This window comes from Pseudophryne corroboree, chromosome 1, assembly GCF_028390025.1.
Source record: "Pseudophryne corroboree isolate aPseCor3 chromosome 1, aPseCor3.hap2, whole genome shotgun sequence".
NCBI lineage: Eukaryota > Metazoa > Chordata > Amphibia > Anura > Myobatrachidae > Pseudophryne > Pseudophryne corroboree.
The window spans coordinates 1,093,862,916-1,093,883,431 of NC_086444.1; the positions used below are offsets into that span (position 1 = coordinate 1,093,862,916).

Sequence of the window (20,516 nt, forward strand, 5' to 3'; positions counted from 1 at the left end):
AGGTGGCAGAAAACCAAAGGATTTGGTGCCATCAAAGGGAGTATTGAAAAGAAGATAGGTTAAGTATGAGACGTAAAAGCACACGAGGGAAGAGGACCCTGCTCGTGAGAGCTTACATTCTAAAGGGGAGGGGCACACAGACAGGGGTGACACAGATGGGGTAGAAAGTGAGCACGGGCCACAGAAGGCTTAGGATGAGAGACGACTGGGTTTGGTGAAGGAGTGGGTCTTGAGAGCCCGTTTGAAGTTTTATAGAGAGGTGGAGAGTCTGAGGGGGAGAGGTAGAGAATTACAGAAAAAGGGAGCAGCACAGGCAAAATCTTGGAGGTAGGAGAGGGAGGAGGTAATCAGAAGGCAGGAGAGGCGGCGTGCATTAGCAGAGTGAAGAGGACGGGCAGGAGTCTGAAGGGAGATAAAGGGCTTTGTGAGTGAGTGTGAGAAACAGCCTTATATAAAACAATGGAGGTTTGGGGGCTAGATTTCTGATTAAGGTAATTGGAATGGGGTTTCTCATTGTTCTATGTAGGGGTATGTTTGAGATGCATACTGTTTATGTATATATATATATATATATGTATATATATATGTGTGTGTGTGTGTGTGTGTGTGTGTGTGTGTGTGTGTGTGTGTGTGTGTGTGTGTGTGTGTGTTTCTACAGATTCTTTTGTAGCTCTCGTAGTCTGCTCCTCATTCTGGAGAATAAGCGGCTGTGGCTTGTAGGAAGGCAAGACGTTAATCATGATGACAAAGACAGACTGACACATAGTAAACACAATAAAACTGTAAACTGAAAGAGTGCAGTACAATTTTCTGTCTTCACTTCAGGTAAAGCACAGTATAGGAATACCAACCGCAGGCGAACACAGGTGAAGAACATAACCCTACTGTGCAGTTTATCAATTTCCTTACCTCCTCTGCTTTACCCTCTGTCCCATCCATGGCTGATTTTAAGCCTTGCAGTCCATTAAGTGACGTCATGGCACTATGTGAAAGTTTTATGTTATAATGTGTTTGTGCTATTGGATGCTGTCCTTAATCTCCATATCAGGCTGTTAAGCTATGCCTGTTGTCCCTCCCCAGGAAGGGAGAATACTTTTTGCTTTGCATGAAATACTTGACCCTCTACAGGGGAGTGTTTCTAGCTAAATTAAATAATATTTATAAAACATAACTTTTGGCTCAGTAACATGTATAACGATTAAATAATCCTTTTAAAGATGTTTATGATCATATATATAGCCATGTTTTCTGCAGTCTATTAACAGCCATGCTGTGCTCTAAAAGTATTGCTTTAATTACTTTATATTAGCTTAAAATAATGTTATTTTATCTTATTATTTTTAGGAGTCAATTATTATAACAAGTTGATTGACAGCCTCTTGGAGATGAATGTCACTCCGCTGGTAACGCTGTATCACTTTGATACTCCTCAAGCAGTAGAAGATCAAGGGGGATGGTACTCCGAAAAAACAGTGGAAACTTTTGAACAATATGCAAAGTTTTGCTACTCTACATTTGGCGACAGAGTTAAACTTTGGATTACCATTAATGAGCCAGGTATTGTTTCCAGACTGAGCTATGAAGAAGGCCTACTTGCACCAGGTAAAAAGGATGTAGGCTTTGGTGCTTATCTCTCTGCCCACAACATGTTGAAAGCCCATGCCAAAGCTTGGCATGCATACAACACCTTTTTCAGAGACAAGCAAAAAGGGCTCGTTTCCATAGCTTTAAATTCTGATTGGGCGGAACCTTTGGATCCCAACTCTTTAGCTGATAAAGAAGCCTGTGAGCGGTACATAACCTTTAACCTCCATTGGTATGCAAAACCAATCTTCATTGATGGTGATTACCCTACATTGATGAAGACAGAGATTTCAAGAAAAAGCCAAGAAGAAGGATTGACAACATCCAGACTGCCGGAGTTCACAAATGAAGAAAAAAGCATGATAAAAGGCACGGCAGATTTCTTCTGTCTAAACTATTATACCACCAGAAAAGTCAGAGCTCTAGTAACAACACTTTCTAAGCCAAGTTTTAACTCTGATATGGGAGCAGAAGGCATAAAAGATCCAAAATGGCCAGAATCTGGAGTAGAATGGTTGGTTGTCGTTCCATGGGGCATACGTAAGCTCATGGCACATATAAAGGTATGCAACTTTTTTCACCTCTAATAAGTGTCCTATATATTACTAACCAGTGTTAAAAAGCATATAAAATTATGGCTATGTGTTACAAATGTCTTTAGTAACAATACACAGGGGACACAAAGACAGTCCTATTTGGGAGACACAGACAGACACTTATGGTGAGTACAGACAGACATATAACAGAGACTTAGGGGGACATGTACTAAAAAGTGATAAAAGTGGAGAAGTGAGCCAGTGGAGAAGTTGCCCATGGCAACCAATCAGCACTGTAACATTTATAATTTGCATACTATAAACATATACAGAGCAGCTGATTGGTTGCCATGGACAGCTTCTCCACTGGCTCACTTCTCCACTTTTATCACTGCTTAGTAGTACATGTCCCCCTTAGAGTTGTTGGAATATGTGTGTACTGTTGGCGATGGCATGGCAGATAGTACACCAGCCTATCATTCAAAGTCACCAAATAGAACAGTGCTTAACCAGTGGAGAGGTTTACAGTATAAAGTCCCTTTGATAGCGCTATTCAGGCATTGGGGTAAATTTACTAAGATTCGTATTTTCCCGTTTCAGGTCAAAGTTCAATCACGAATGACATCGAAAGTGTAAAACTGCAACTTTTTGAATTGATTACGACTAATTTACTAAGCTGTCGTATTCGGGTTTTTCTTTTCTTCCGATGTCGATGTCATTCGTGTTTTTTTTGTGTTTTTTACGGCAGTGATTAGCAAAACACTGCCGACTTTTTTACAATTAATCTCGGCCGGATCTGTGTGATCCGTGCTGGGGTTCTATTTTTTTTTTTTTTTTTTAATTAAACACTGTAAAATTTTTTAAAAAAATTGCGTGGGGTCCCCCCTCCTAAGCATAACCAGCCTCGGGCTCTTTGAGCCGATCCTGGTTGCCGAAATATGGGAAAAAAATTGACAGGGGTTCCCCCATATTTAAGCAACCAGCATCGGGCTCTGCGCCTGGTCCTGGTTCCAAAAATACGGGGGACAAAAAGAGTAGGGGTCCCCCGTATTTTTAAAACCAGCACCGGGCTCCACTAGCTGGACAGATAATGCCACAGCCGGGGGTCACTTTTATATAGTGCCCTGCGGCCGTGGCATCAAAAATCCAACTAGTCACTCCTGGCCGGGGTACCCTGGGGGAGTGGGGACCCCTTCAATCAAGGGGTCCCCCCCCCCAGCCACCCAAGGGCCAGGGGTGAAGCCCGAGGCTGTCCCCCCCCATCCAATGGGCTGCGGATGGGGAGGCTGATAGCCTTTGTTGTAAAAGAAAAGATATTGTTTTTAGTAGCAGTACTACAAGGCCCAGCAAGCCTCCCCCGCATGCTGGTACTTGGAGAACCACAAGTACCAGCATGCAACGGAAAAACGGGCCCGCTGGTACCTGTAGTACTACTACTAAAAAAATACCCAAAAAAAGACAAGACACACACACCGTGAAAGTATAATTTTATTACATACATACACACATACATACATACTTACCTTAAGTTCCCACGCAGGTCGGTCCTCTTCTCCAGTAGAATCCAAGGGGTACCTGTTGAAGAAATTATACTCACGAGATCCAGGGGTCCAGGCTCCTCGGGAAATCCAGGGGTAATCCACGTACTTGAAAAAAAAAAAAAAACCGGTGTCCCGACCACGAACTGAAAGGGGACCCATGTTTGCACATGGGTCACCTTTCCACGAATGCCAGAAACCCACTTTGACTTCTGTCTAAGTGGGTTTCTTCAGCCAATCAGGGAGCGCCACGTTGTAGCACTCTCCTGATCAGCTGTGTGCTCCTGTCCTCACTGACAGGCAGCACACGGCAGTGTTACAATGTAGCGCCTATGCGCTACATTGTAACCAATGATGGGAACTTTCTGCCCTGCGGTTGACCTAAAGTGACGTCACCGCTGAGCAAGAAAGTTCCCATCATTGGTTACAATGGAGCGCATAGGCGCTACATTGTAACACTGCCGTGTGCTGCCTGTCAGTGAGGACAGGAGCACACAGCTGATCAGGAGAGTGCTACAACGTGGCGCTCCCTGATTGGCTGAAGAAACCCACTTAGACAGAAGTCAAAGTGGGTTTCTGGCATTCGTGGAAAGGTGACCCATGTGCAAACATGGGTCCCCTTTCAGTTCGTGGTCGGGACACCGTTTTGTTATTTTTTTCAAGTACGTGGATTACCCCTGGATTTCCCGAGGAGCCTGGACCCCTGGATCTCGTGAGTATAATTTCTTCAACAGGTACCCCTTGGATTCTACTGGAGAAGAGGACCGACCTGCGTGGGAACTTAAGGTAAGTATGTATGTATGTGTGTATGTATGTAATAAAATTATACTTTCACGGTGTGTGTGTCTTGTCTTTTTTTGGGTATTTTTTTAGTAGTAGTACTACAGGTACCAGCGGGCCCGTTTTTCCGTCGCATGCTGGTACTTGTGGTTCTCCAAGTACCAGCATGCGGGGGAGGCTTGCTGGGCCTTGTAGTACTGCTACTAAAAACAATATCTTTTCTTTTACAACAAAGGCTATCAGCCTCCCCATCCGCAGCCCATTGGATGGGGGGGGACAGCCTCGGGCTTCACCCCTGGCCCTTTGGTGGCGGGGGGGGGGGGACCCCTTGATTGAAGGGGTCCCCACTCCCCCAGGGTACCCCGGCCAGGAGTGACTAGTTGGATTTTTGATGCCACGGCCGCAGGGCACTATATAAAAGTGACCCCCGGCTGTGGCATTATCTGTCCAGCTAGTGGAGCCCGGTGCTGGTTTTAAAAATACGGGGGACCCCTACTCTTTTTGTCCCCCGTATTTTTGGGACCAGGACCAGGCGCAGAGCCCGATGCTGGTTGCTTAAATATGGGGGAACCCCTGTCATTTTTTTTCCCATATTTCTGCAACCAGGATCGGCTCAAAGAGCCCGAGGCTGGTTATGCTTAGGAGGGGGGACCCCACGCAATTTTTTTTGAAAAAATAAGCACTTTCCCACCCCTTCCCACTGATATACATGCACGGATCTCATGGATCCGTGCATGCCTATCCAATCACGAATAAAAAAAAAAGGTCTGTTTTTTTTAGCACTTTTTTACGAGTTGTAATTTTTCACCGCAGTGTTTGTTTGTTTTTTGCTTTGCACTTCTTAGTAAATGACCGAGATTCATACTTAAACAGCCGCGTTTTGACCGATGGTGTATTCATTCGTAATTTTTTACTTGGACTTGCAAAAAATTACGAATGCCCTCATCTCTGCCGTGATTAGTGTTTAGTAAATTACCGAGATGACACTTTGATGAAAAAACGGCATCTCGGTCAAAATCGGGAGCTTAGTAAATTTCCCCCATTGTGTCTGCTAAATTGGAATCAGAAATCACATGCTTTATGGAATATTTTACTGGATTCATTTAAGGTTGATGAGTAAAGCATTCACCTGCCCCAGTCATTTATATTTCCTAATAATAACGACATCGTTTCAGCATCTCTAAATGTGTTTGTTTCACAATGTTCCAGGTTAAATTGAGAGGTTCACCAGCAGTTTCATTTTAAATTGACCAATAACAATATAGGGCAAATGTAATGCCTGCTGATATAGCTATAAATAAAAGTGTTGCATGGTGCAGTTTGCTGCATTTGGTGAAGAAAGCAACTACAGTAGTAGAGAGGGGCGTTGTCACTTTGCATACAATTTACCATCTTGAGTGCATATTCCACCACCTAGGTAGCAGCTGTGGAGGGCTGTGACCAGCATGAGAGAGGTAACTGAGGGTCGGGTAAGAGGGAGAATTGTATGTATTTCTTTTTGAAGGGGGGCAAACATGGCACTGAGCCAAAGGCTGCTTACTCCTTGGCATATGTGAGTAATATTGCAGTAGCAGCAATTGGTAACATAGATTATGTTTATGAAATTTGTGCTGCACTAAGAGTAACTGTTGCTGCAAATTATACTGCTGCTGGGACTTCTGCTGGTGCTGTCTCTGCCTCTATGAGGCCACAGTGCTTTGGAGTGTGTCTCAGTAAATAATGAAGACACTACTTGATGATCCTATGAGAGGCAATAAAAAACCATTCCATGGGGGTAATTCCAAGTTGATCGCAGCAGGAATTTTGTTAGAAGTTGGGCAAAACCATGTGCACTGCAGGGCGGGGGCAGATATAACATGTGCAGAGAGAGTTAGATTTGGGTGTGGTGTGTTCAATCTGCAATCTAAATTGCAGTGTAAAAATAAAGCAGCCAGTATTTACCCTGCACAGAAACAAAATAACCCACCCAAATCTTACTCTCTCTGTTATATCTGCCTCCCCTGCAGTGCACATGGTTTTGCCCAACTGCTAACAAAATTCCTGCTGTGATCAACTTGGAATTACCCCCCATGTTGGCAGGCTAGCAGAGAAAAACTGGTATTAGTATTGGCTTATTTATTTATATAGCGCACACATTTTCCGGTACACTTTACAGAGAATTTTTGGCGATTCACATCAGTCCCTGCCCCAGTGGAGCTTACAATCTATATTCCCTACCACATGTACACACGCACAAATTCACATTAGGGTTCATTTTTGTTAGGAGCCAATTAATCTACCAGTATATTTTTGGATTGTGGGAGGAAACCGGAGTACCCAGAGGAAACCCACACAAGCACGGGGAGAATATACAAACTCCAAACAGATAGTGCCATGGTGGGAATGGAACCCATGACCTCAGTGCTGTGAGGCAGTAATGCTAACCATTACACCAACCGTGCTGCCACTGGGAGTATAGATGATGCAGGTGGCTATGAATATGAAGCTTATCCATGTAGATAGTGCAGTTGAACATTATGACTGCCAACCCTGGTATTGTGAAAGGGACGTTTGTCTTTTCTAGTCCTTCTAAAATAAATTGCCTGCTTGAAAGATAATGCAACTCTTCCCCGTTCCTTCATCACATTTTGAGATGTATTGTATATTGTTCCCCTGGGTGTCATTTTTGAGACTAGGATGGAAGACCCCATTGCTGAAGTGTATGGAGTGTGAGCAGGCAGTGTGTCATGGGCCCCCATCAGCTTTGTGCCACACCCATAATTACATACCTTCTGTGTAAAAGCTCCAATAGCAGTACATGCACTGACAAGAAGACTGATCTATACATCCCATTTTCCCTTAGAGATAGATGTGTTTACCTCTGCTACCCCGGTGCCTTCTGCACAGAGTTCTGGTGCTACTTATTGAGGTATAATAAGATCAGAAAAGTAGAAGAGAAGAATACCATAAAGTCAAATTATCCATGCTCAGGCCAAGGCCGGCAATGTTCAGTAAATCTAAAATGTTCAGGCAGAATATAAAAAATAGAGAGCATCCATTAATAGCCAAGTTAAGTACCAATTACAATTGGCCTTGCCCTCAAAAGGATTGACTGCTTACCAGCTCCAAATGGGCAGATCATTCCAACCGGAACACAGCACTATATTCTTCTTGGACCTTGTTTGACTGTACGAGAATTCTCTTCATCAAATGAGACTATCTGGAAGACATAAGGCTTGAAGACATGTTAGGATCAACGTCGATGTTGTGTTTCAGGGTTTAAATCTCATATTTACTAACAGACAATTTAAAAAACAAAATTACATTGATTTGATCATCTGTTAGTAAATGTGTGATTTAAACGCTGAAACACAACATTGACGTTGAAAGATTAAATGGATTTAAAACATCCACAGTAGATTAAACCGTGCCGGGAACACAATTTGTACAATATTACAGTAGTGCAGTATGGTAGTATAAAAGGGCACCTCATTTGACTTACTGTATATAGCAGCATATCCTTTCCAACGGCTTACTGTAAGACATAGATTTTGCGACTAAGGGGCTGATTCAGAGGTGGATGCTATAGCACAGCCGTTGCGTCTTTGAACACAGGAACACGCCATCTGCTGCTTGTAAACTGTTATTACACTGCAGAGCATCTAAATTTTAGCGTGTATTAGAAGCACAATGCATCACTTGAGTGTTGGAAAAACTACAAGTAAATAGCTTCTGTAATGGTTATGCTATTTATTGAGCTCAAAAAAACAAAAAGTTTTCAAAGCTTGACTGCATGAGCTTAACACCATGCTCCTACCAATTGGAAGAAGGTCCAGAGTGTGTAGATGCATCGACCTAAGATTTTGAATGCGCAGTAACACTTCCAGTATGGAACCTGGTGCCGAAAACGGCATTTATCACTATTTTTAGACATAGGGCTCCAAGAAGAGAATGCTGGAATGATCCCTGAAACAAACCAGTTTCACACATCTCCAGTTGTTAGTATACTGGTACACTGTAATTTCTTTAGTTACATAGAATTTGACTGCAGGTAAGAACCTCTTGGCCAATCTAGTCTGTCTTTTTTTAACCTTTTGTTAACCTCAACCCTATTTGATCTTAGTTCTTTGTAAGGATATCCCTATGCCTATCCCAAGCATGTTTAAATTTCTCTAATATCTTAATCTCTACCACCTCTACCGGGGGCTATTCCACTTATCCACTACTCTTTCTGTGAAGTCATTTTTACCCTGAACCTACCTCCCTCCAGTTTCAGTGCATGTCCTTGTATTCTAATAATTCTCTTCCTTTGAAGAATATCTCACTCCTGTACCTTGTTAAAACCCTTGATATATTTGAAAGTTTCTATCATGTCCCCCCTTTCCCTTCTCTGCTCCAAACTATACATGTTAAGATCTTTAAGTCTTTCTGGGTAAGTTTTGTGATGTAGGCCATGTACCATTTTAGTTGCCCTTCTTTGTACGCTTTGTAATGTATTTATATCCATCTGGAGCTGTGGCCTCCAGAACTGAACACAGTATTCTTGATGAGACCGTACCAATGACTTATAGTGACATTATTACTTCTATCTTTCTACTGCTGATTCCTCTGCTTATGCAACTAAGCATCTGACTAGCCGTCCTTTGTTACATTGCATCCCTGCCTTTAAGTCATCTGAAATAGTGACTCCTAGATCCCTTTCTTCCTAAGTAATTTCCATTATATTGCCATTTATGCTATATTTAGCCTTTGGGTTTTTGAGACCCAAGTGCATGATTTTACATTTTTTAGCATTAAACTGTAGTTGCCACGTTCTTGACCATTCCTCAAGTCTACCTACATCATCAATCATTTGTTTTACCCCTCCTGGTGTGTCTACCCTGTTGCATATCTTTGTGTCATCTGTAAAAAGACATACTTCATGCCTTCAATACCATTTGCAATGTCATCAACAAAGAGAAGTGATAAAGTGGTCTATTCATTTATTCCGGCAGTGCTGCTTTCACATCCAACTTGCTGCGCGTAGCAGCAGTGGATACTATAACAACAGAGCTTTTCAACATTGCTTCAGTGTGGAGATAGCTGATCCAAAGATCCGCTTTCCCTGCATTCCTTATCACCGCTTCTTTGGTAGCAGGGAAACTTAGCACTGGCAAATCTGACTTGGTAGTGCATAGTGCAAATATGTGAACTCAGGTTCATGCATGCGAAGGGAGAAGCCAGCATCCAGCAGAGAGATTGTAGAGGTGTCCAAAATGATCTCCTCCTTCCTATAGGAAGAAACAAGAGTCTAAGAACCAACGCCATCTGAAGATGACAAAGGTTCCCGCTGTCGAGCTCCAAAAATGTAGAATTTTTGTCCCTTGATGAATTTTGCCCGCCATACAATATTAGACAACAGGCCAGATCGGGAGTGAAAGGTAAGCAGGAGACATCAGTGATATCTCATTTATTACCTTTATAATAAATGGCCTCAATATTTAATTCTACAAAAGTAGGTAAGAATGTTAATTGTCACCTATATTTGTATAAAAATGAAGGGATAATCAATAGCCCCCATAGGGGAGGCAGTTCACTTAATAGCTGAATAGTTATGGAACTTCAGTATGCAATGTCCCTTTAAATCCCTATATAGCAGTATAGTAAGAACAGATAAGGATGTACTTCAGAATTGTTACTGCTGTTGTATTATTCGACATTAATGATATAGACTAGAACATAGTAAGATCATTATACATAATGTCTACAGATTATTAGTAGGAGAGTGCCAAAAAGCAGAGCACAATTTAATGAGCAGATCTAAGAGTAACCAGAAAGTCGCTGGTTTATAAGATGCATATAAATAACGCATGCTATTTGAAGCTCTATTAAGTAATAATATTCAGCAATCCCTCTTATAAATAACGTATCGCCAATAATAATCATGGTTTTATGAGTCATACAGTATCTAAAAATGTACAGTTCTCATCTGCAAGCATTGCAGCTAAGAGGCTTCTATTGATCTAGTTTGATGCACTAACATTATATACACTATTATGTTTCTGGATATGTATCTTATACAGGAAGTTGTAGAAACAGGTTCATGCAGTAAAAAAAGGACTAGTACAGTAGTACAAATCAGTCATTTATTTTCCATTTTTGTTTGTTTATATATTGAGGTTGAACGGACATTGCCTAATTTATATGGAGCTACACCATTTTTGTTTTCTTTTTTTCTTTTAACTTATCCTAGAGCTATCATGTCAATCTTATTAAAACCTTAATCTTCAGTATTCTGCAATACAGTACATTTAGCTCTTGCATGAAATATGTGCACTATCAATGTGGTTGACCTAACTGAGGATGTTATTGAGGTCTGGAATTAAAAAAAAAAAGAGAGCAGGTCTATAGGTAGTAAACTCAGTCCATTGACCTTACTCATAGCCTGCGTGGAAGATTAATAAAGCCATAGAAGTAATATTTCTTTAATAAGTCTGCAACTAAATAAAACTTCATACACAAGTTGTTTTGTAAAGTTGATTTGAAACGATGACCAAATGCTTCCTTGTGATTTTTTTTTGTGTGTATTCTGGTCAATGGCAACATCTTGAGGAGGGCAACCTGACCCTTTCTGAATCCCAAGCGTGAGAAAGTAACCAGGCTGGTACAGTACCAAGAGAGCCATCTTTAAAATGAACTTTCTCACTCTACTGTAGCACCAGCAAGAGTGTCTTATGTTGTGTGTATATGTGTATATATAATGACGTTAGGTAGTGGCCATCTTGTGCCAGATCTGGACCTTGACAAAGAGGCATGTAAATGTTTGATTTCGTCCAATTATGAATTTTATATATATCCACATATGCGTACTATATGCTTATGCCTTTGATAATTTCATTCTGACGTCACTAGCATGTTATGGCGAAATGCGTTGGCGCTGTTGGTAGTATTATCGGATTTCTATTGGATGTTAGAGCCAGCAGAATTCTCTTGTGTTACTCTACAGATAAGCTCATGTTTATGTTTGATATACGTGCATTTTTAACCACCTATTAAATGTATTTTAAGTGTTTGACTACACTACACTATGATTGCATTATGCTTTCTCTTCCCTGTTGTTTGAGGAAATGATTGTCTTCCTTGAATGGATGTTACTGAGTTACAGCCCCTGGCGGCAGTGTTCTTTGTTGGTTCAGATAAGCAATTTTATTTAAGTTATTTTGGTACTGGGCTAATTTATTAATCTTTTTGTTCTTGAAGTGGTGATACAGTATATATAAAGTCATCTTTATTATCTGATCATGATATATTTCAATATGTAACATTATTTTCCACTATATGACATTGTTCAAACAGTGTGTGTTTGATATTTTGAAGAATGTTGCTAGTGTCACTTAATAAAAGCAACAAAAGTAATTTAAATGTTATAATTTGTTATGGCTGACTACAGTGGCAACCATTAAACACTGTCAGGGTGCTAAGGTCCCTTTTTTTGACACATTACAAATGAAACAAAGATTAGACAAAGGGTTGTTAAGTGACAAGTCTACTATGTGGTTTCTCCAATGTACCGACCACCATTTGGGTTTTGCATGCATAGCTGGCAGATGCATAATTATGTAAAGCTGTACTAGCACACATCATCCATCCGCTAGGCACACACAAACACCACTATACAGTATATCACCAGACAAACACATTACCTGGTTTTCACACCTAGCCCGGCCACCACATGTTATTTAAACACTGACAATCCCCACCGCAAATTAGTTGGCACACAGTCACCAGGCAGTGGACAGGCTGGTGAGAGCATAAAGTATTCTGCCCTTGATCTGAATATAGGTAGTACAATTGATCTGTTGTCAGGAGGAATCTGGGGTAAGTGTCCTTTTAGTATTAACTAGCGCACGTTTTGCACTACCCAGAGTCTCAATGAGAGTCCACTGTTAAAAAAAGTAAAAGATTAGAGAATGTAGTGTGGAAATGCATGAGTACCGTTATCCAGATAACCCAGGTCTTGTTCCGGTGGTCCGAACTGTGCACAGACATGAACAGTTATGTGATTACACGCGTTTCACCCTGTAATCAGCTGGATCACTTAATGCACATACAGAGAGACTATTTACTCCGCTTCTTTTCCTAATTTGCACATGCCAATCAGAAACAGTTTGAGTGGACTTCCTTCATATTCCCATCTCTCCCTAAATCTTCCATCTCTCCTTATTTTTATCCTATCCTCTCCCACCTCCCCCTATTCTTCCTGTCTCCCTCAATGCTTCCCCCTATTCCTCCATTCTCTCCCTATTCCCCCACCTGCCCCTTGTGATTCCCCCGTTCCTCCCTTATACCCCTATTCTTCACTTTATTCTCCCAGCTGCCCGTATTCTTCTCTTTTTCTCTTATGTCCTAGGGGATACTGAGAATCCATTTAGTACAATGGGGTATAGACGGGTCCACTAGTAGCCATGGGCACTTTAAGAAATTGATAGTGTGCACTGGCACCTCCCTCTATGCCCCTCCTACCAGTACTAAGTTTAGAAAATATGCCCGGAGGAGCCGGTCACATCTCTGGAAGCTCCTGAAGAGTTTTCTGTATTTATTTTCTGTGTTTGTTGTTTTCAGGCAGGACTGGATGGCACCAGCCTGCCTGCTTTGTAGGACTTAGGGGGAAACACGGCCCAACTTCTTAAAGGGTTAATGGTCCCGTTCCCCGCTGACAGGACACTAGCTCCTGAGGGAACTCTTTGCAAGCCCCACCATGGCGAGCGTACATTCCCGCAGCACGCCGCCACCCCTAACAGAGCCAGAAAAAAGAAGAGTGGCGAGTACCAAGCCGGCATCCCAGTTAGCGATTTGCCGGCCATTATGGTGGCATGAGGGTATGGAGACGCACGGCTTCTACACGGGGCGGACTGCGTCTCCCGCTGTGTAAGGACGCAGATGCTGAACAGCGGACCCAGTACCCAGACGAGCAACAAAGCCATAAAAGGAGTCTGTCTCCATTTTATGCACTTAGACACATACAGCCAGTATAAAAAAGAGCGGGAAGACTGCGTGCCTTTGAAGGGGCAGGGCTTCACTATGAGCGGATCCAGCAGCTCACCAGCACCATTTTCCCTCTGCAGCTGACACAGACGCTGACTGACAGGGACGCGCAGCTCTTCAGGATAGACTCCGGATTACCTCAGTGGTACCAGGAGGTCATAGAAGGGAGGGAGCGATTATTAGTGTACTAAGTCCCTAATCTAGGTACTTAGTCTACGACCCGGCTAAGCTTGGCATTAGCGTTAAGGGCACCGTGTGCTGGTTCCATACTCCCTTTGTGTCTCCCTGGAAGGGCTCTTTGTAGGTTAATTGTGCATTTAACCTTTTCCTGTGTGTGTGTGTGTGTGCTGTCACTATACAGTATGTCAGGCAAAGAGTGTGTTTCATGTAGGGCACAGTGTTCCTCTTCCCCAGGGGGTTCACTAGTGTATACTCAATGCAGTGTCCCTTCCCAGGCTAGTGGGGCAGAACCAGCATGGCTGGACTCCATTAGGGGAATGATTTCCACAATCTCTACTAAGTTATCTCTGATCGAGAAAGAGACGCAATACTTAAGACAATCTATGACTGAGTTTATGAAAAGAGACTCAGTACCCAAACCAGCGTCTCAGTCCCCTGCCATTTGTCCACAAAAACGTACTTTGGCCCATATCATGCAGTCTGACTCGGATTATGAGGGGTCAGAAATGGAGGAGGGTGAGGTGGACTCAGAGGTGGGGGAGAGTACTCTTTCGCAGGGAATAGAGGCTCTCTTAGAAGCTATCAGAGAAGTTCTAAATATCCCTGAAAAGGTGGCAGAGGAGAGTGCGAAATCTTATTTTAATATAAAAAAGAAATCCTCAGCCACTTTTCCTGTGTCAAAGGAACTTAATACCCTGTTTGAAGAACCGTGGGTTAGTCCTGATAGGAAATTTCAAATCCCTAAACGGTTGTTATCATCCTTTCCTTTCCTCCTGAGGATACGAAAAAATGTTAAAATCCACCAATAGTGGATACATCAGTATCCAGGCTTTCAAGAAAAATTGTTTTGCCTGTCCCGGGTGCAGGCTCCCTAAAAGACGCGGCTGATCGTAAAATTGAGACTACGCTCAAATCCTTGTATACAGATGCTGGGGTGGCCCAGAGACCCACTATAGCATATGAGTGGATTACCGGAGCCATTGCAAAATGGTCGGGTAACCTGATTGAAGGGTTAGACACCTTGCCTCAGGAGGAGATTATCTTGTTCCTACAGCATATAGGTTATCTTGTTCCTACAGCGAATTTTATGGTGGAAGCCATAAAAGAAATAGGCTTGCTTAATGCACGCACTACGGCTATGGCAGTGTCTGCATGCAGGTGTCTATGACTACACCAGTGGACTGCAGATGCTGACTCCAGGAAAGGCGTGGAAGGCCTACCTTTCACAGACTAGGCCTTATTTGGAGATGAACTTGACAAATGGATCTTCAAAACTACTGCGGGTAAGTCCACATACCTTCCTTCTGCAGCTCCCCCCAGCTAGGAAGGTCTATTCAGGTCCCAATTTACAGTCCTTTCGGACTGCCAAGTTTAGGTGCAAACCCAGATGTTCTTCTACAGCCACCAGAGGTGCTAGAGGTAAACCACACAAACCAGCAACTGCTGGTTCACAGGAGCAGGGCTCAATCTCTGCTTCCTCAAAACCTTCAGCATGATGGTGGACCGCGATGCATGGAAGACTGGCAGGTGGGAGCCCGGCTAAAATTCTTCAGTCACACCTGGACAAGTTCATACCAGGATCCCTGGGTCATAGATCTTATTTCCCAGGGCTACAGACTGGAGTTCCAGGAGCTCCCACCTTACAGATTTTTCAAATCAGGCTTACCAGTTTCACAAGAGGCAAGTATAACTTTACAGGGTGCCATTCAAAAACTGATACAGACTCAGGTCATTGTTCCAGTTCCACCTCATCTGCAAAACAAGGGGTACTATACCAACTTGTTTGTAGTACCGAAACCGGACGGTTCGGTAAGACCGATTCTGAACCTCAAGTCGTTGAACCCGTACTTACGAGTGTTCAAGTTCAAGATGGAGTCTCTGAGAGCGGTGATCTCAGGTCTGGAGGAGGGGGGCTTCCTAGTGTCTCTGGGTATCAAGGATGCGTAGCTGCACATTCCGATCTGGTCACCTCATCAAGCTTATCTACGGTTTGCGCTGCAGGACTGTCTATACCAGTTCCAGGCCTTGCTATTTGGTGTCTCCACGGCACCAAAGGTGTTCACCAAGGTGATGGCAGAGATGATGTTTCTACTCCGCAAACAGGGAGTGAACTTAATTCCGTACCTGGACGATCTTCTGATAAAGGCACCTTCCAGGGAGCGGTTGTTGGACAGCATTGGCCTCTCAACCAGACTACTCCTGGATCATGGGTTGATTCTGAACCTACCAAAATCTCACCTAGAACCAACACAGAGGCTTCCTTTCCTGAGAATGATACTGGACACAGAGTCTCAGAAAGTGTTCCTTCCCTTGGAAAAGGCAATGGTAATCTAGTCGATGGTTCGAGCTGTCCTGAAGCCAACCCGGATCTCGGTGCATCTGTGCATTCGCCTTCTGGAGAAAATGGTGGCCTATTACGAGGCAATTCAGTACGGAAGGTTTCATGCGAGGCCCTTCCAGCTGGATCTGTTGGACAAATGGTCGGCATTGCATCTTCACATGCACCAGAGGATCCGTCTGTCGCCAAAAGCCAGGATCTCCCTTCTATGGTGGCTACAGACTTCTCACCTAGTCGAGAGTCGGAGGTTCGGGATTCAGAATTGGATTCTGCTAACCACAGATGCAAGCCTCAGAGGTTGGGACTCGGTCACCCAGGGGGTGCATTTTCAAGGAAGATGGTCAAATCAGGAAGTCGTCCTTCCAATAAACATCCTGGAACTCAGGGCTATATCCAACGCCCTTCTGCAGGCCTCATCTCTTCTTCAGAATAAGGCCATTCAGGTCCAGTCGGTCAATGTGACGGCGGTAACGTACATAAACCGACAGGGCGGAACGAAAAGCAGAGCAGCAATGTCAGAGGTGTCAAGAATGCTCCTCTGGACAGAGAGAAATGCTGTGGCGTTGTCAGCGGTCTTCATTCCGGGAGTAGACAAGCAGACTTCTTCAGCAGACACGACCTGCACCCGGGGGAGTGGTGCCTTCACCTGGACGTGTTCTGGTGGTTGACACATCGGTGGGGATATCCACAATTCAACATGATGGCCTCTCGACTCAACAAGAAACTCAAGCGGTATTGTTCCAGGTCGAGAGACCCACAAGCAGTGGCGGTAGATGCTCTGACAACTCCGTGGGTCTACCAGCTGGTGTACGTGTTTTCCTCCACTTCCGCTGATCCCAAGAATTCTAAAAAGAATAAAATCGAAAAAGGTTCAAGCAATCCTCATTGTCCCGGACTGGCCACAAAGGGCCTGGTATGCGGATCTTCTCGAGATGCTGCTCGAAGATCCATGGCCTCTACCTCTTCGTGAGGATCGTCTGCAGCAGGGCCCATTCGTCTATCAAGACTTACCACGGCTACGTTTAACGGCATGGAAGTTGAACGGCTGATTCTAGCCAAGAGAGGGATTCCTGACAAGGTCATCCCGGCTATGATCTAAGCCAGGAAGGGGGTAACGTCTAAACATTACCACGTATTTGGAAGAAATATGTCTCTTGGTGTGACACCAGACAATATTCTGCTTTGGAATTTCACGTGGTACGTTTCCGGCTTTTTCTGCAGTCGGGAGTGGATGTGGGCCTATGTCTAGGTTTCATAAAAGTCCAGATTTCGGCCTTATCTATTTTCTTTCAGAAACAATTGGCTACTCTCCCTGGATCCAGACGTTCTTGAAAGGTGTTCTGCACATCCAACCTCCCTTTGTGCCTCCCATGGCACCTTGGGATCTCAATTTGGTGCTGCAGTTCCTCCAATTGGACTGGTTTGAACCGTTACAGGAGATTGAGGTTGGCTTCAGCAAGACGTGTGTCGGAGCTAGGGGCGTCTCACAAGAGCCCCTACCTAATTTTCCACGAGGACAGAGCTGAACTCAGAACTCGTCAGCAATTTCTTCCTAAGGTGGTGTCTGCGTTTCACATCAACCAACCTATTGTGGTTCCGGTTGTTACGGACACCTCTGCTACTTCAAAGTCTTTGGATGTTGTGAGGGCTTTAAAGGTGTATGTCAAGAGAACAGCTCGTCACAGGAAATTGGACTTGCTGTTCGTTATCTATGATCCCAATAAAATTGGGTGTCCTGCTTCAAAGCAGTCAATTGTACTCTGGATCAGGCTCACTATCCAGCATGCTTATTCCACGGCAGGCTTGCCGGTTCCAAAATCCATTCAGGCCCACTCTACTAGGTCGGTGGGTTCTTCTTGGGCAGCTAAGTTTTACAAGTTCAATACTTTGGCCTCTGAGGACCTTCAGTTTGGTCAATCAGTTCTGCAGGAACCTCAGCACTCTCCCACTCGGTTTGGGAGCTTTGCTACTTCCCCATGGTATTAAATGGATTCCCAGTTTCCCCTAGGATGTAAGAGAAAATAGGATTTTAATTACCTACTGGTAAATCCTTTTCTCGTAGTCCGTAGGGGATACTGGGCGCCCGCCCGGTGCTTCGTTCTTTCTGCACTGTTACTTGGTTAAGTATTCTGGTTTGTTCAGCTGTTGCTGTTCCTGTTTCAAGTTTGGTTAGCATGGCTTTCCTCTTGTTTTGTGTGTGCTGGTTCGTAATCTCACCACTTTCCTTATCTATCCTTCCCTCAAAGTATGTCCGTCTCCTCGGACACAGTTTCCACGACTGAGTCTGGTAGGAGGGGCATAGAGGAAGGAGCCAGCGCACACTACCAATTTCTTACCAGTATCCTCGACGGACTACGAGAAAAGGATTTATCGGTAGGTAATTAAAATCCTATTATTTCTCCCATCTCCACCTATGCACAATCCATTTACAATGATATAATAGATACAGTACCTTGAGCGTTTAGAAAGCCACAAAGACACATACAAACATGAAGACATGCAACTTGTCACACAAAATCACTAATGCATTGCACTGGGCACACTAAAGAACACAAACAAAACATAACCACTTACCACCTGGATACAAATCAAAAATTCTTAATATATCGTACTGTGTAGTTTTAACTTTGACAATGTTAATGCACTTGGTTTGAAGTTATGATTACTGAAGTGACGCAAAGTATTGACAATTATAAGTGAGTGTTCATGATTATATATTTCTTTCCCTAGCACACGTTTGGTACCCCTGATATTTACATCACTGAAAATGGATTTGCGCAGAGTGATCCTCCAATACTGAAGGACATACACCGCTGGGGATATTTTAAAGAAACACTAACTGAAGTTTTGAAGGGTAAGATTAGATTTACGTGTCATTTTGCAATACATTTCTGTTGTTACCATAGTTCAACATAATAGACCTCATTTATGAAGCTGAGTTGATGAGCACCACAGAACGTCCACCCAGAACACTTTAAGGTAAACTCTTTCTCTCTGCAGTTGAGAGATTCCTCTGCAGAACAGAAGTACTCCTAGGTGTGCATCTTACTGGTGGAAGTCAGAATAAGTGCTCTGCACTGAAGTGTGAACATGACCTCAAAGTCCAACCTATTACCACTTTAGCACCAACCCTGTCTTTACGTACAACTTTCTTATAGTTCTCCCTAAATAATGCTTGATTTGGCTTCTTATAAGACCTACAGTACATGAATCATGAGAGTGAGTGGACATTTGGACTGTTTTACTACATGTTATACTTTTGTTTGTGAAACACTATATTGCATTTCTCGAAGAGCGCCTCAAACTGTGATTCTCTGCAGAACTACAACCTGGATTATGCATCCAAGTAAAAGTTTAGCACATATCATTAAGACCACCAGCACTGAGCCTGTGCAAAATTGATGTCATTTAGTGCATTTAAATAATCATGCTTCTGGAATTGAGGACCTTTGGGTAAACACAGGTCCAAATTCAAAAACAACCTTAAACATCAATGGATCTACATGTTAATTGTACTTGTTGTGCTATACTCTAAGCACAAAGGAAATGTCCTTGAAAGATCTCTCCTTAAGTGGTTAGACTGAAGAGTGTGATGTATTACAGTGATTCACCTCACCTCTAGGATTAATATGGGTTAATGAGCACCTCCTTTGTTGTGTGAATAACATTGGGTGAGCATCACTATATTTAGTGAAACATCTCTCAGATTATATGGAGACAAATAATGCTTGGTGCACTGCTGTTTTCAATCACTTGGTCCTTGACCTCCCAAACAACTTTGACTGTATTAAGTGATAATGTTACAGCATTTTTGGCAATGATGCTTGGGATGTGCTTATTATAAGGCAGTAGGTTTTCGGTGCTGAAAATATAAAGAGCTATTGAAAAATGGGTTTGTTCTAAAACTTTTGACCAGTGATGTACACAGAAGAAATCAAAGTCAATTTGCAGGAAAAAAAACAAACCTCAAATTGAATTTACATTCAACTCTACAAAAGCCTCTCAATGATCAGCCAAATAAAGAAAAAGACAACAATGTCATTTGGGTATAATTACTTTTTAGTTTTAATTAAATAATTAAACATGATATTAGTTTTATTCCTACACAAGGCTATTCCCATAACCAACTTGTAATAATTTAGTATGGACTGTATAAGGACTATATAAGTATAATATAATCATTTTATAATTTAACATAAAAAACCCCAAAAGAAACCAGAGAGAAACTTTAGACATTAGCAGCAGGTAAGTTAGCAGTTTATATTGAAATGTATGCCGGTTAAGTTTTTAATGTACTCTGCTAAAGCATATAGTGAACAACTGGAGATAAGAAATATATCATAGAATCATTTTGTTTGACAAAATTTTATTTACATTTATGACTCCTCAAAGTAGCTACCTGTTGTACTGCAGCTATAACCACCAAACACACTTGTATTCTTTCTACAATGAAGATCAAATATTGTTCGGGAAGTTCTTACCAACACCGTCACAGAAGTTCCCACAAATATGTGCCACTTGTAAGTTGCTCTACCTTTCAACCTTCTGTTCAGTTTA

At 42.8% G+C, this 20,516-nt stretch overlaps 1 protein-coding gene across 5 annotated transcripts in view; it reads left to right on the top strand.

Moving 5' to 3' along the window:
* The window catches only part of LOC134927354 (cytosolic beta-glucosidase-like), a 146,512-nt gene that overhangs the window by 112,809 nt on the left and 13,187 nt on the right, over window positions 1-20,516 (top strand). For all 5 annotated transcript variants that reach the window (XM_063921712.1, XM_063921729.1, XM_063921702.1 and 2 more), the window contains exons 4-5: window positions 1,345-2,147; window positions 18,690-18,813. In XM_063921712.1, the coding sequence (XP_063777782.1) occupies window positions 1,345-2,147; window positions 18,690-18,813 (927 nt within the window). The remainder of the gene's footprint in view (window positions 1-1,344; window positions 2,148-18,689; window positions 18,814-20,516) is intronic.